The sequence below is a fragment of the Garra rufa genome, chromosome 21 (genome assembly GCF_049309525.1).
Source record: "Garra rufa chromosome 21, GarRuf1.0, whole genome shotgun sequence".
Classification (NCBI taxonomy): domain Eukaryota; kingdom Metazoa; phylum Chordata; class Actinopteri; order Cypriniformes; family Cyprinidae; genus Garra; species Garra rufa.
The window spans coordinates 10,279,962-10,295,923 of record NC_133381.1 but is presented as its reverse complement, the minus strand read 5'-3'; the positions used below and the strand labels follow the sequence as shown (position 1 = coordinate 10,295,923).

The window sequence follows — 15,962 nt, the reverse complement described above, 5'->3', positions numbered from 1 at the left end:
TTTTAGAAGCGTCAATTCAGTTGTTGCATATAGTTTAATGTCTTTATTTCGGGATTATCAAAGTAAATTATAACTCAAACTTGAGATTTTACTGGGGCACAGCAGATTTTCACTGGGGCACGTGCCCCAGTAAAAAGGGTCTAGCAACGCACGCACCTGCCCTGAAGCGGCTTCATAGCTGCATCCATATCTGCGCGTTTCATTTGATGTGGTAATTTCACAGAAGTTGAAGACTCGTTCTCGCCCCCTTCATTGCAATTCAACTAGATATACGTCGTCCGCGCTAAAATATCAAGGTGAAAGTCATCATATCTTGCGTAGTTTAGACCCAGCTCCCAACCCAAGCTCCCTATTCCCTTTGAGAATAGATTAACGGCGATATTTTTTTTATCGCGCGATATGAGTCTCACGTTAACGCCGATAACGGCCCACCACTCACTCACACACACACACACACACACACACACACACACACACACACACACACACACACACACACACACACACACACACACACACAACACACACACACCCTCTCCTTGTAATACCTATGTCATACCCATGTTATTACACCAATTTGTGTCCTGATATGTCACAAAAACAAACACACACACACACACACACACACACACACACACACACACACACACACACAGACAGACAGACAGACAGACAGACGTGGCCAAAAGTTTTGAGAATTACAAAAATATTGGAAATTGGAAAAGTTGCTGCTTAAGTTTTTATAATAGCAATTTGCATATACTCCAGAATGTTATGAAGAGTGATCAGATGAATTGCATAGTCCTTTGCCATGAAAATTAACTTAATCCCAAAAAAAACTTTCCACTGCATTTCATTGCTGCCATTAAAGGACCTGCTGAGATCATTTCAGTAATCGTCTTGTTAACTCAGGTGAGAATGTTGAGGAGCACAAGGCTGGAGATCATTATGTCAGGCTGATTGGGTTAGAATGGCAGACTTGAGGGTCTGGAGGGTGGTAAAGGGGTGGTAAAAGGAGGGTGATGCTTGAAATCATTGTTCTTCCATTGTTAACCATGGTGACCTGCAAAGAAACGTGTGCAGCCATCATTGCATTGCATAAAAATGGCTTCACAGGCAAGGATATTGTGGCTACTAAGATTGCACCTAAATCAACAATTTATAGGATCATTAAGAACTTCAAGGACAGAGGTTCAATTCTTGGTAAGAAGGTTTCAGGGCATCCAAGAAAATCCAGCAAATGCCAGGATCGTCTCCTAAAGAGGATTCAGCTGCGGGATCGGAGTGCCACCAGTGCAGAGCTTGCTCAGGAATGGCAGCAGGCAGGTGTGAGCGCATCTACACGCACAGTGAGGCCAAGACTTTTGGAAGATGGCCTGGTGTCAAGAAGGGCAGCAAAGAAGCCACTTCTCTCCAAAAAAAACCATCAGGGACAGATTGATCTTCTGCAAAAAAGTATGGCGAATGGACTGCTGAGGACTGGGGCAAAGTCATATTCTCCGATGAAGCCTCTTTCCGATTGTTTGGGGCATCTGGAAAAAGGCTTGTCCGGAGAAGAAAAGGTGAGCGCTACCATCAGTCCTGTGTCATGCCAACAGTAAAGCATCCTGAGAGCATTCATGTGTGGGGTTGCTTCTCATCCAAGGGAGTGGGCTCACTCACAATTTTGCCCAAAAACACAGCCATGAATAAAGAATGGTACCAAAACACCCTCAAACAGCAACTTCTTCCGACAATCCAACAACAGTTTGGTGAAGAACAACGCATTTTCCAGCACGATGGAGCACCGTGCCATAAGGCAAAAGTGATAACTAAGTGGCTCGGGGACCAAAACGCTGAAATTTTGGGTCCATGGCCTGGAAACTCCCCAGATCTTAATCCCATTGAGAACTTGTGGTCAATCCTCAAGAGGCGGGTGGACAAACAAAAACCCACTAATTCTGACAAACTCCAAGAAGTGATTATGAAAGAATGGGTTGCTATCAGTCAGGATTTGGCCCAGAAGTTGATTGAGAGCATGCAGAGGTCCTGAAAAAGAAGGGCCAACACTGCAAATACTGACTCTTTGCATAAATGTCATGTAATTGTCGATAAAAGCCTTTGAAACGTATGAAGTGCTTGTAATTATATTTCAGTACATCACAGAAACAACTGAAACAAAGATCTAAAAGCAGTTTAGCAGCAAACTTTGTGAAAACTAATATTTGTGTCATTCATATATATATATATATATATATAAATAATCATTTTAAGTTTAAATTTACATTAATTCAATTAACACAAATAAAATACTACAAATATAAATACAATATTTAATCAAATAAAAAAATTAGATAAAATAAACTTTTAAATATTACCTTAGCAACGGGTTTAAGCTGAAGTACTAAAATTACTAAAACTATAAAATAAAAAATAAAACAAGCAATACAGATCCAAACCTCTACATATGCGCACACACACACACACACACACACACACACACACACAAATTTAGATATTCATATTAAAGTAATTAAAATAATACACCAAAAAAAAAAAAAACTTGATAACATTTTTGCTAAATAGTTTGTGTAAATGCCTAAAGTCACCCATTTGACAACACGCCCTGCCCCATAACTGCTCATTTTGTGTTCAATGAACTGTACTTTTTTTTTTAATACACAATAACCAAAGGACTTTTCAGTAGCATTTTTCTAGCCAAACAAAGGAGTTTGTACAGAATTTGAAATTATATGGAGTAAACAGAGTGTGAAAGTGTGAAAACATAGTCTGTAGTCTCTGTCTGCATGAGTGGTGCAGCTTAGTGGTTTACAGATTACAGCGTGTAGGTTCAAAACGGAGTGCTGAAAGGGAGTGCTGATTTATGAGTTCACCCAACCCAACGCTCCAGGGTGACAGTCCCTAAACATGTACTGCAAGTTGCTATTTGCTACAATAAGACAAATGCAATATAACACTTGTGAGCTATTACATAAAAAGCACACTAACAGATAGCAGAGGCATAACGTCATCTCTGTCTAAGAGCAGATCCTCAAAGCCAATCAAAAGAAAAGCATTACAGGATGTGAAAATACACATGGACTCTATGGAACTAGAATCTTTAATTGCACTAATCAATGTGCAGGATAAATGTGTTTTCACTGCTGCTATTTCTAGACACTGGCATGCAGTGTCATGCCTCCCACAATTTTGCATATCACGGTCACCCAGGCAACCACTTGCATCCAACTCTCTCTTTTGTTGTATTGTGAATACTTCATCCTTGCCGCAGCTGCTCGCACGCACTCAATGTGACCGGCCGATGCAATACAAAGAGCTCTATGGATTTTTAAAGGGAAACACACTTCCGATAACAACATGGGTGGGTTTCTTTTGTGAGAGCATGGCACATGTGCACTCTGTACTCACGGATGCTTACTGAGTTTGCTTGGGATGCACGTGTGCTGGACGCAGCCCAGACAGGAGCAAATCAGCTGCTCACACAATCTCCCTCAGGAAGACTTTCAGTCTCACACTCTTACACACTGTCTCTCTCTCTTTTTCTCTTTCTCTCAGCCAGGCTATTCCCTGTTAGAGATGCACTGATAAGCCGTTGGCTGAAGACTTGTGCACAGGGAACACAGATGCTCTACATGTATTAGACGGACACACACAGACACACACTCACTGTAAGATGCCAGCTCATCTGAGCCTGGCAGAGCAGGAACGGGAGTGGAGGAAGACGAGCAGAACAGCAGAGCTGGGTCTCGCTGCGATCTCGGAGAGGGGACGGATGAAGATGTGCGACACTGCGAGGAAGCAGAGAGGTTGGTAAAATGCAGATGAAAAATTTTACATTCATTAAGTGCATCTGCTAATTCAACTCAGAATACAACTCGGAGCATATGCATCCTAAAATATTGTATACAAACATATACAGATCCTTTTAGGTGGCATAAGCTGTTAGATCTATAATAAAAATGCATTTCTTCATGGTTAGCTTAGATGGTGACGTATTAGGAATGGGTTATGTATGTGTGTGATGATGCTAGCTGTGCTAAAGGTGTTTATAAGGGTCTTGCATCACATGATAGATGTCGGTTATGTAACGCCCCCACGATGTCAAGCATGTCTGCTTTCATTTTCTTAAACCAAGTGACTAAAATATGCATGCAAATTCAGCGGTTCTGATAGGTTTGGCGAATGTCGTGCTCTGCACTTCACCCCTAGATATTATTGTTGTGGTGATCTGGAGTGTGAAGTTCACCTCAAGAGTTCTCCATCGCCACGTACTCTTTGGTCAGGCGCTGAATTTGTTGTTCTACACAGCGAGAGTACAACAAATGTTGCCTTTGTTATGGTCGGCAGGCCTTGGGCTGTCTTGATTCAGAGGACAAAGTCAAAACTGGCATGAGACAGGCCTCATGTTCATCTTTATATCTGCCTCTTGGCCCTCAAGATTTGTTTATGGGGGTGTTTTTAAAGACACTTAGAACAGTTTGCAAAGTATGGGAGGTCAAGTGTGTATTTGCTAAAAAACACTAAATTATCATATATTTTTTTCTATCATCTTCGTCTTCTTCTGAGGAGGCAAGGGAGAAGGTGTTGTAGTACAAAAATAAAAAAGCCAGTACTACAAATTATAACATTAGAAAGTGTATAAATCACTTGTTTTGCTAAAGAAACATTGTCCAACAGTCTATCTCGCCTCCCCTGAGCCTATTGAGTTTTAACAGACTCCCTAAAGTGTACAGTGAGTTTGTTAGGGGGAATTGAGAAAGAATGGGGAAAAGTCACGTGAGAGGAGGCAATGCCTCTATCATTATATTATTGGATATGACTGGTTATGATTAATTTATGCGATAAATCCCGCCTCTTTGTTTGTGCACTTTCCGTGTTCGCAAATCAGTCCGAATGAACAAGATAATGCCATTTAATGGCATTATACTAATTTAAAAAAATGTAAGTGGACAACCTACACAGATATAACTACTTTGTTATGTCGATATAAGACTTGAAATGGCCCAAAAACATAATCTGTGGGAGTTTTTTTAATGACTAATCAGCTTAGTGACATTTCAAGTAAATCTTTGTGTCTGTGACCAATATTTAGCAAGCTTTGATGACCCAAAAAAAAAAAAATGGTTAAAAGTTCACTGTTAAAAAAAATAGCTGAACATACGTTCACCAATAAAACATACTGTTTAAATTGTTATTGCCTTGAGTTATTATTTTGGAAAAAATGTGAAATGCTTAAAAACACTAACTTGATGAGATTCATACTTGGCTTTAATGAACAGAATCTTGATTACATCGTTAATGTAAAAATACAAAATAGAACAGTTTCTCTGATAGTGTAAGTAATGTTTATTTAACCAAATGAGTAACGTGACTAGGACATTCATTTACATTATATCAAAGACAGACAGACAGACAGAGTTGGTTGTGCTGCTTAATATTTTTGTGGAAACCACAATTTCTTTGAGGATTTTTTGATAAATAGACAGTTCAAAAGAACAGCATTTATTTGAAATAGAAATCTATTTTTTTACTGTCAATTTTAAACAATTTAATTAATCTATTTCTTAAAAAAAAAAAAAAAAAAAAGTGAATGACCCCAAACTTACACTATTTTACAATTATGCTACCAGTAAACAGTTTGGACATTATATAAAATTAATGGACAGATGGATATGGATAGATATATTATATATATATATATATATATATATATATATATATAAATTAAGGTGTAATCTTCACAAGCTTAATTAAAAACAAATATTTTTTCAAGATTATGAAAAAAAAAAAAAAAAAAAAAAACATTTATATAAACTAACAGTGAAAAATCTAGACAAAAGTACAAATAATTTTGAAGTGAACAATTTTCAAAATTGTTTAAGTTCCTAATTTTGCAGAAACCACAATTTCTTTCAATATTCGAGATGGTTCAAAAGTTCAGTTCAAAAGAACAGAATTTATTTGAAATAGAGATCTAAATATCTTTACTTTCACTTTTAAACAACTTAATTCATCTTTGCTGAAAAAAAGTTAACGACCCCAAACTTAGACTTTTTTTAACGCTTAGAACCAGTAAACAGTTGGGACAATAAAAATCAGTCAAATGAATGGACAGATGGAATTTATACATACATTAAGGTGTAACCTGTCTAAACTAAAAACAAACTTTCAGATTGATGTTTACATTTTTTTTTTTTTTTTACATTTATATAAATTACCAGTGAAAAGTCTGGACAAAATACAGAATAATTCTGAAGTAAACAAAACAATGATTTCTTTTTTTCAAACGATTTGAATGTCTCTTTGCTAAATAAAAGTATTTGTTTCTTTTAAAAAAGTTAATTACCCCAAACTTACACTTTCAAGGGGGAAACACCCATGAGACAATGGGATTGGTACTTGCCCGAATAACAATGAAACCGATACAAGTGTCACTCAAAGGTTAGAAGTAACATCCTTGTTTGCTTATTTCAAGAATTTGTAAAGACAAAGAGATCAATCATAAAAGACTCCTACTATGCCATGCATTCCCCATTGTCGTAATGTAAATCTTCACACCCCTTACCTTCTAACCTGCCAGTCTGCTTTTCAAACTGGGTTTCAGCAGAATGTTTAAAAACTTTCCCATTTGGGGTCCATTTATCTTTTTTTCTGAGCACCAAGTAAACAGCTTCTCTCTTTTTTTCCCCAGATTCCAGATCTGATGTGAAACCCACAACCCTGGAGCAAACAAGAAAAGCATGTGCTCTGCTGAACATCAAATACGCACAGATGAATATCAACAAACAAAATGAAAATAACACAGGTCTAGGATATCTAATATTTATACGTCAATTCAATTAGCATTTTTCTTTCACAAAGCTGCCATGGATACAATGTCAATAATGATTCTGTCCTTAAAGCGGAGTCTTCGCAGATGCTTTATTCCAACATGCACTATATTGCCAAAAGTATTGGGACACCCCATTCTAATGAACAGGTTTACCTACTATTACTACTACTACTATTTTTAACATGGGTAAACATCCTAATGTTTAGGCATATGATGTTCTAATGTGTTCTTCTAATTTGATAGGAACAGCTTTGACAGGACCCTTTTCTATTCAAACATGAAAATGCCTGTGTGTATAAAGCAAGGTTCAAAAAGAAATGACTGATTCAGTCAATGTTAAAGAACTTGGCTGGTCTGCAGTAAGCAAAGTCGTAATCTCAGCGGAACACCTCTGGTGTGACTTTAAATGCAGACCTTGAGCCAAAAACTGATCACCAAACACCAATGAGTTGCAACTATGGGTCATTTGACACTTCCAAAACGGCTGCAATGGAGATGAAAATGAAATTTATAAATACATGAATTGTTTCCATCTTAGTTGCCACAGATTTGGAACTGTCTTTTTCTGTTCTAAAGAAGGGGTGTCCCAATGCTTTTGTCCATATAGTGTATGTACAAGTCATTGGTGTTTGGTGATGAGTTTTTGGCTCAAGGTCTGCATTTAAACTCACACCAGAGGTGTTCAGCTGAGATTAGGACTTTGGTTATTCTTCCACACTGACTGAATTCATCATTTCTTTTTTAACCTTGCCTAATACACAAAGGCTTTGTCATGTTAGAATTGAAGAGGGTCCTGTCAAACATGTTGCTGTAAAATTTGAAGCACACAATCACCTATAATATAATTTTATGCTTAAACATTAAGATTTGTACTCATGGAAATTACTAAAATGGTCAAACCTGTTCATTAGAAGGGGGTGTCCCAATACTTTTGGCAATATAGTGTGTAGTTGGATTTACTGTATTAAGTGCTGCATGTAAAATTTCAGAATGAATATTTTGTACTTTAGAATCAAATGCGCTTAAAGTGGACGAGAGACTGCGACTGGCCCGGGAACGCAGAGAGGCGTACCAAAAACAGCTGGGTATTTTTCTTACTCTGAATATGTAACATCATTACCAGTTGAAAAACAAACAGAAAGCTTTAAGTTTTTCTTGGTGTCCCTGAACTGTAGTGCTGCGCGAACGCAGTTGGCTGGCGAGGCAAGAGCGGGCCAAGCAGTTCTACGAGAAACACCTTGAGGAGCGACGGAAGAAGTTGGAGGAGCAGCGCCAAAGAGAGGAAAGGAGGAGGATGGCGGTCGAGGAGAAACGCAAGCAGAAACTCAAAGAAGAAAAAGTAAGTTTGTGGATGAGAAAGATGGTGACTGATGTTTGGTGGGAGAAATTGTTTGTATAGCTTATATATGCTATAAGCGAAGAGTTTGGACATTACAGGGGGAAACAAATCAATAGAAATCATCAGAATGGACAGACAAATGGAATTTTTATACATAAATTGAAGTGCAATCTGTCTACAAACTTAAAGACAAACTTTTTAAAGTGTTTTAAAGATTATGAGAATTTATTAAACATTTATATAAACTACCAGTTAACGTTTGGACACATTACTGAATAATTTTAAATTATATATATATATATATATATATATATATATATAATTTAAATATTTTAATATAAATATTTTCTAAACTAAAGTTTAATTTATTCATTTTTTAAAGTTTTGAGTTTATACACTACCAGTCAAAAGTTTTTGAACAGTAAGATTTCAGAAGTTTCTTCTGCTCACCAAGCCTGCATTTATTTGATGTAAAGTACAGCAAAACAGTAAAATGTTAAAATATTTTTACTATTTAAAATAACTACTTTCTATTTGAATACTTTAAAATATAATTTATTCCTGTGATCAAAGCTAAATTTTCAGCATTTTATTAGGTCTTAGGAGATATTAGAAATTTATCAAGGATGCTTTAAATTGATCAAAAGTGATGATAAAGCCATTTATAGTGTTACAAAAGAATCAGATTTCCATTTCAGATAAATGCTGTTCTTCTGAACTTTCTTTTTATCAAGAAACCTGAAAAAAAATATACTCATCAACATAAATGTTTTTTTGAGCAGCAAATCAGAATATTAAACCGATTTCTGAAGGATCATGTGACTGGATTAATGATCCAAAAAAATTGCTTTTAAATCACAGGAATAAATTACATTTAAAATATAATCAAATAGATAACAGTTATTTTAAGCAGTAAAAATACCTTGAAATTTTAATTTTAATACATAAATGTAACTAATTTAAAGCATAAAGCTTGAGATCAAAAAGTTTTCAGAATCATGAGGAACAAATTCAGTCAAATGCATCCAGATTTTTGACTGGTAGTGTAAACCATCTGTTTGTGTGGGTTTGATAAACACTGTATTACTGACTGCAGCAACGGCGATGAAAATTTGATGTGGAGATTTCGTAACCATTATTAAAAACATACAGAGCATTGGATGATGGGAGTGTTTTCATCTCTTGTTTTAGGAGCGTTATGAGTTTGTGGTGAAGAAGACAATGGAGAAAATTCAGAAGGTCAAACAGAAACCTGGCCACTGCTCACGAAAGGTCACCAAGAACGAAAACAATAATGGTGAATATTTCATTGCAATAACTAGCACTAAAACCCTCTTCTAGGCTTGCATCTATTTTTCCAACTCCCTTTCTTGCCACTTCCTGCAAGCCTCTTTGCTTTCTGCTCTCCTCTAGCTAAACGCCGCTGTCTTAGTCAATGGGAGATTGACCTTGTCCGTCGTCTTCAGACTCCTACCGTCTCTTATCTAGCCCGAAGCAGAAGCGCTGTGTGTCTGTCACGAGACACAGGTATCACTTCGAACTGAGGAATTGCAGCTTTCATTCAGACATTTAAAGAAAAAACTAAAAGTCTGCAGCTGGGTGTAAAATATCAGCTTCCTGATTTCTTCTTCTTCTCTTCTTCGCATTCTCATTGCTTCAACCTATATCTGTGTACTCATTCATCCTCATTGATTCACCTCATACGTCTTCAGCTGTTCATATTTGTCGTCGTTCAGCCTCATGTCATACCATGAACTCCAGCACCAAACGGAAGCCCCAGGTGCACAGTGTGAAAATGCAAAACAGGCCAGCAAGCGCAAGTCCAAGTGTTCCCATCCGCAGAATCACCAAAAGAGAGCTGGTGAGAGAGTTCACATTCATATTTAAACTGTTTGTGTAAATATAAAAATAAATGTTACTTTGTAAAAAAAAACACATGCAGTATGTTGTGAGACAAAAAATATTTCAGGTGGCAAAAGGTGATTCTGAGGGACAGGATTTGAAAAAGCCACAACTACAAACAACAACAAATGAAATCAAGCCCAAACAGGACACAAACCCACCAGAGAATTCTGTCCTCCCAACATCATGGTATGGCAATTTCTGTTTTATATCATTGCTGTCTAGGAGAAACAATATCAAAGCTGTATATGGCTGGAATTTTTAGGTTTATACAGTTGAAGTCAAAAGTTTACATACACCTTGCAGAATCTGCAAAATGTTAATGATTTTACCAAAATTAGAGGAATCATACAAAAATGCATGTTATTTTTATTTAGTGCTGACCTGAGTTGAATTTATAAAAATGACCCCTTTCAAAAGTTTACATACACTTTGTTTTTAATACTGTGTTGTTACCTGAATGATCTGTGTTTTTTCGTACCCGCTGTTCTTCAGAAAATCCTGTAGATCCCACAAATTCTTTTGAATTGGATTTTCAGCATTTTTTGTGTATGTGAACCCTTTTTAACAATGACTGTATGATTTTGAGATCAATCTTTTCATGCTGAGGACAACTGAGGGACTCATATGGAACTATTACAGAAGGTTCAAACATTCACTGATGCTCCAGAAGGAAAAACAATGTATTAAGAGCAGGGGGTGTAAACTTTTGAACAGAATGAGGATGTGTACATTTTCCATTTCTTATTTTGTCTGAAGCTTTTGAAGCCATCAGTGAGCGTTTGAACCTTCTGTAATAGAGTATATGAGTCCCTCAGTTGTCCTCAGTGTGAACAGATGGATCTCAAAATCTACAGTCATTGTTGGAAAGGGTTCAAATACACAAAAATGCTGAAAAACCACAGGATTTGTGGGACCTGAAGGATTTTTTTCTGAAGAACAGCAGGCGGTTTAACTGTTCAGGACAAATAAGGGACTCATGAACAACTATCACTAAATAAAACAAAACAAAACAAACAGCTGTGGATCATTCAGGTAACAACACAGTATTAAGAATAAAGTGTATGCAAACTTTTGAACAGTGTCATTTTTAGAAATTCAACTATTACTGTCACTATATGTACACCTTATGTGAAATATCTTAGTCAGGTCAGTACTAAATAAAAAAAACATGCATTTTGTTTGACCCCTCTTATTTTGGATAAATAGTTAACATTTTGCAGTAACTTGAAATTTTACGATTCAACCACAGATGGCAACAGAAAGGCTAAAATTCTGCAGTACAGCTTTAAAGAGGTCTAACTTGTGGTAAACCTTCCCCACACTCTTGAAATTATAATGCTGGTCATTTTGACCCGTTCTCTCTTTCTTTATCCATTTCCAAGGCTGCAGAACAGATCACACGTCAGACAAGCCACACTTAAACAAGATAGTTTGCCTCCACTGCCAGAAGAGGTGGATCTAGAATCTGAGGAAACACTTGCTCAGTGTCTGCAAGATAACCAACTTCAGTCAAATCCAGCTACTAATGGGCCTCCGAATCCACTAGCAGGCTCTCAGATTTGTAATGGTTAGTGAAAGACTTAATCAGATGCATTTTCTAATGATATATACTGTAAAAACACACACACACACATACATATATACACACACACACACACACACACACACACACACACACACACACACATACACACACACATACACACACACACACATACTCTTCTCCTTTTTTTTTTCCTTTAATTTTAGGACCATGTCAGATCGGTCAAGTCAAACTTACTGCTTGGACAACAGACCCTGAAGAGGCCACTCGCCTGCTGACTGAGAAAAGGAGACAAGCCCGACTCCAGAGAGAGAAGGAGATAGAAGAACGCAGACTGAAAGAGGAGATAGAGAGGTTTTTATTTTTTTTTGAATTACCTTGCCTCAATCAGTCAAAGTCCTCTTTGTGTCTTGTTGTTTTACAACTGCTTTTGATTATCAATGCTAAATTGTGTTTGTAAAATGAAAAGAACTTGTTACTGAACAGATATTCTTAAAATTCTGTATTTGAATAAATTAATTAGGCACCTAACTGAGATTGTGTGGCTCATCTTTGCAGAAAGAGCAGAGAGGAACTGGTTCGTCGGAGAGCTGAAGAACAAGCCAGACAGGAAGCAGAGGCCCTAAGACTGGAGGAGGAGGAGAAGAGGAAGAGAGAGGAAGAAGAGCAACTGAAGGCTGAAGAGGAAAATGCTCACAGACAGAAAGAGGAGGAAAACAGGCTTCAACAGCAGGTATTACAAGTTTTGGATGTTTAAATCATGTTTACCAACCCAGTTTAATATATTAAAACAATTAAGTACACCATTTAAACGTGTAACTGAAAAGTGAACAAATTTTGAGCTGGAGTTTGACTAATGGGGAAGTGAAAGTCCAAAAAATACACACATCAGGCTTTAAATACAGTGATTCCTGTGCTCCTCTCACATTATCATCTTACATGTCTTCAGACCATTTATTTGTTCCCCTTAAATAAAGCTAGATTCATTTATTAAATGGATGATTGGAAATAATAAAACATTTCTATAATGCATTCTCAGAGAGAGCTAGAGGCTCGTCAGAGGGTGCTGGCAGAGCAGCAGAGGCTGGAAAGAGAGAGTCGTTTCCAGAAAGAGGAGGCCGAACGCCAAGAAAGAAAAAAGGTACTTAGAAACACATTCATTTTCACATGTGTATACAACATTAATACCTTTCTGAATATTGCGAGTTTGGGGTCCGTCTTTCTTTCTTTCTTAATACACCCTGTGTATTAAGAATTGTATGGCTTAATATAATGTAAATGATGTCTCTTACTGAAAATATTAAAGTTTTACGTTATTTAAAAAAATCCACATCGTTTTATACAAATTTTGGACTATGGGAGCGGCATTCCTTCAATTACGTAAAATGGTCGCTCTCAGTAAGCTACTGCCGCTACCTGTTGCTATTTTTACCACAACACAACTCAGGAAATAAAATACTGATACGATGACCACAACTACTGAAAGAGTTTAAAGAGGCTTAAACTAAATAGATTTTTCCCCACAAGGAGTCTAAACGTCCCCAGATATTGAGTTATTTCAATGCCAAGAAACTCAGGATGGCATCTAGCATTTCTTGTCTCTGCAATTTGTAAGCTCTTTTAGTGGCTGTGCTGAGCTCTACTAAAAGTCTCGAAGGCATCAGGGCTCAAGTGGAGAGAACAAAGACGCAGGTCTTAAGGAAGTTAAGGATCTTCCCGTTCTTTTCGCCTCTTCCTTTTACTAGGAAAGCAGTAAAGATTTGCATAGTTTCTCTTGTTGCCCTTCGACTAATAAATTACATCCAAAAGCCGCACATTGTGGAATCGTATCATATATTTTATTTTCTGAGTTGCATATACAGAGTTGTGTTGTGTTAAAAATAGCAACAGATAGCGCCAGTAGCTCACTGAGAGCAACCATTTTACATCATTGAAATAATGCCACCCCATAGTCTAAAATGTATGAAAAGATGAGATTCAAGATTTTTTAAATAGGTTTTCTTCGACATAGTTCAGTAAAAGTCATGATTTACATTATATTAAGTCATATTAAGTCATAAGTATTAATAGCCAGGGTTCCCTTTAAAAAAAGGAATACTTTTATTCAGCAAAAATGCATTAAATTGATCAAAAGTGGCAGTGGATAAAATATTACAAAAGATTACAAAATACTGTTCTTTTGAATTTTTTTTTAAATATTATGCAGCTGTTGTGTGAAATGTTTTACTGACCACCAAATCAGCATATTTAAATGATTTCTGATGGACCATGTGACATCGAAAACTGGAGAAATGCTGAAAATTCTTATCGTTACTGGAATAAATTATATTTTAACATTAAAATAGAAAAAATAATATTCATATTTTGCAGCATTACTGCTTTTACTGTATTTTCATCAAATAAATGCAGCCTTTGTGAGCCTTCTTTTAAAAACATAAATCTTACCGACCCTAATGTGTATTGTGCTTTGTGCAATTTTTCAATCAGCGCCTGGAGGAAATCATGAAAAGAACAAGAAAGACAGACTCTGACAACAAGGTAAGACTATCACTGGCAGGAGCTTTGTTTATGCCCCATCTAGAGGCTCTGCTCACTTTTTGTCCCCTTTAGAAAACTGCATCAGTGAAGGACAACTTGCCTTGTGAGAACGCGAAGGCTCTAATCAGGCTACCAGGTCCAGGAAATACGCCAAAGCTGGAGCTGAGGGACGAGGAGGATATGCTTCCTACTGTGGCCTTCAAGGAGCGACGGTCCTTCCGCAGTCTTTCTGGCCTGGATGAGATACAAGCCCATCAGCAAACTGGTATGTGAATGCCTTCATCTGACTTTACGTAAATCTGCATGTAAATCTAACATAAATTAATGTATTATGTTAATATTACATAACTCAAGTTTAAATCTTATTATTCAAGGATTATATCAAATATTAGGCAAGGATGGTGATTAAAAACTAGTTTATTTAAATACTTGGCATAGTATACTATTGAATGCAATACATCTGTTTTTATATTATAAATACAGTTTTAGTCAAAGGTTTACATACACCTTGCAAAATCTGCAAAATGTTAATTGCTTTACCAAAATAAGAGGGTCATACAAAATGCATGTTATTTTTTTTATTTAGTACGGACCGGAGTTGAATTTATAAAAATGACCCCTTTCAAAAGTTTACATACACTTTGTTTTTAATACTGTGTTGTTACCTGAATGATCCACAACTAAGTTTTTTTTTTTTAGTTTTTTTTGTTTAGTGATATTTGTTCAGGAGTCCCTTGTTAGTCCTGAACAGTTCAACTGCCCAGTTTTTCTTTATTAGTCCTTCAGGTCCCACAAATTCTTTGGTTTTTCAGCATTTGTGTGTATTGAACCCTTTTCAACAATGACTGTATGATTTTGAGATGGATCTTTTCACACTGAGGACAACTGAGGGACTCATATGCAACTATTACAGAACGTTTAAACACTCACTGATGCTTCAGAAGGAAAAACGATGCATCAAGAGCCAGAACAGAACATGCAAGTATCTTCCGAAGCTTCTGAAGGGTACAGTACTGAATTAAAAATATGGTATTTAGGCAAAAAAAGAACAATGTACACATTTTCATTGTTCAAAAGTTTACACCCCTGGCTCTTAATGCATTGTTTTTTCTTCTGAAGCATTAGTCAGCGTTTGGACCTTCTGTAATAGTTGCATATGAGTGCCTTAGTGCGAAAAGATGGATCTCAAAATCATACAGTGATTGTTGGAAAGGGTCAAAATACACAAATGCTGAAAAACCAAAGAATTTGTGGGACCTGAAGGATTTTTCTGAAGCATAGCGGGCAGTTTAACTTCAGGACAAACAAGGGACTCATGAACTACTATTACTAAACAAAAAAATAAAAACAGCTGTGGATCATTCAGGTAACAACACAGTATTAAGAATCAAGTGTATGTAAACTTTTGAACATGAATCATTTTTATAAATTCAACTATTATTTTCCTCTTATGGACTATATGTTAACATCCTTTATGTGAAATATCTTACTCAGGTCAGTACTAAATAAAAAACATGCATTTTGTATGATCCCTCTTATTTTGGTAAAATAATTCACATTTTGCAGATTCTGCAAGGTGTATGTAAACTTTTGACTTCTGATTTAAGTAAATTCAAAATTTAAATTTGTTATGCAGTTGGTATACAAAACGTTAACGTTTCCTTTGCTTTAGAGGTTATTTAACCCACGGACCTGTCACACGATGCCAAGACCGTCAGAGCAACTTCAGCAAGCTTGTCTTTCTGAAAACACAAGAAAAACATATGCACTTGATTTCCCTGCACTTTAATAAACCTGTAGTTGAA

At 36.5% G+C, this 15,962-nt stretch overlaps 1 protein-coding gene across 1 annotated transcript; it reads left to right on the top strand.

Moving 5' to 3' along the window:
- Positions 1 to 3,274: 3,274 nt before the first annotated feature.
- Positions 3,275 to 15,962, top strand: LOC141296170 (ensconsin-like). Its single transcript, XM_073827450.1, has 16 exons — positions 3,275 to 3,361; positions 3,556 to 3,806; positions 6,692 to 6,805; positions 7,843 to 7,917; positions 8,008 to 8,171; positions 9,363 to 9,468; positions 9,585 to 9,698; positions 9,884 to 10,032; positions 10,141 to 10,262; positions 11,459 to 11,643; positions 11,826 to 11,973; positions 12,178 to 12,352; positions 12,659 to 12,760; positions 14,107 to 14,157; positions 14,230 to 14,422; positions 15,830 to 15,962. The coding sequence occupies exons 2-16, from the start codon at positions 3,674 to 3,676 to the stop codon at positions 15,838 to 15,840; spliced, it is 1,842 nt and encodes a 613-aa protein (XP_073683551.1). The 5' UTR covers positions 3,275 to 3,361; positions 3,556 to 3,673; the 3' UTR covers positions 15,841 to 15,962.

Coding starts and splice junctions, on each gene's coding strand:
- LOC141296170 (XM_073827450.1), top strand. CDS start 3,674: ATGCCAGCTCATCTGAGCCTGGCAGAGCAGGAACGGGAGTGGAGGAAG. Junction 9,699..9,883: donor GTGTCTGTCACGAGACACAG/GTATCACTTCGA, acceptor ATACGTCTTCAG/CTGTTCATATTTGTCGTCGT. Junction 14,158..14,229: donor AGACAGACTCTGACAACAAG/GTAAGACTATCA, acceptor TGTCCCCTTTAG/AAAACTGCATCAGTGAAGGA.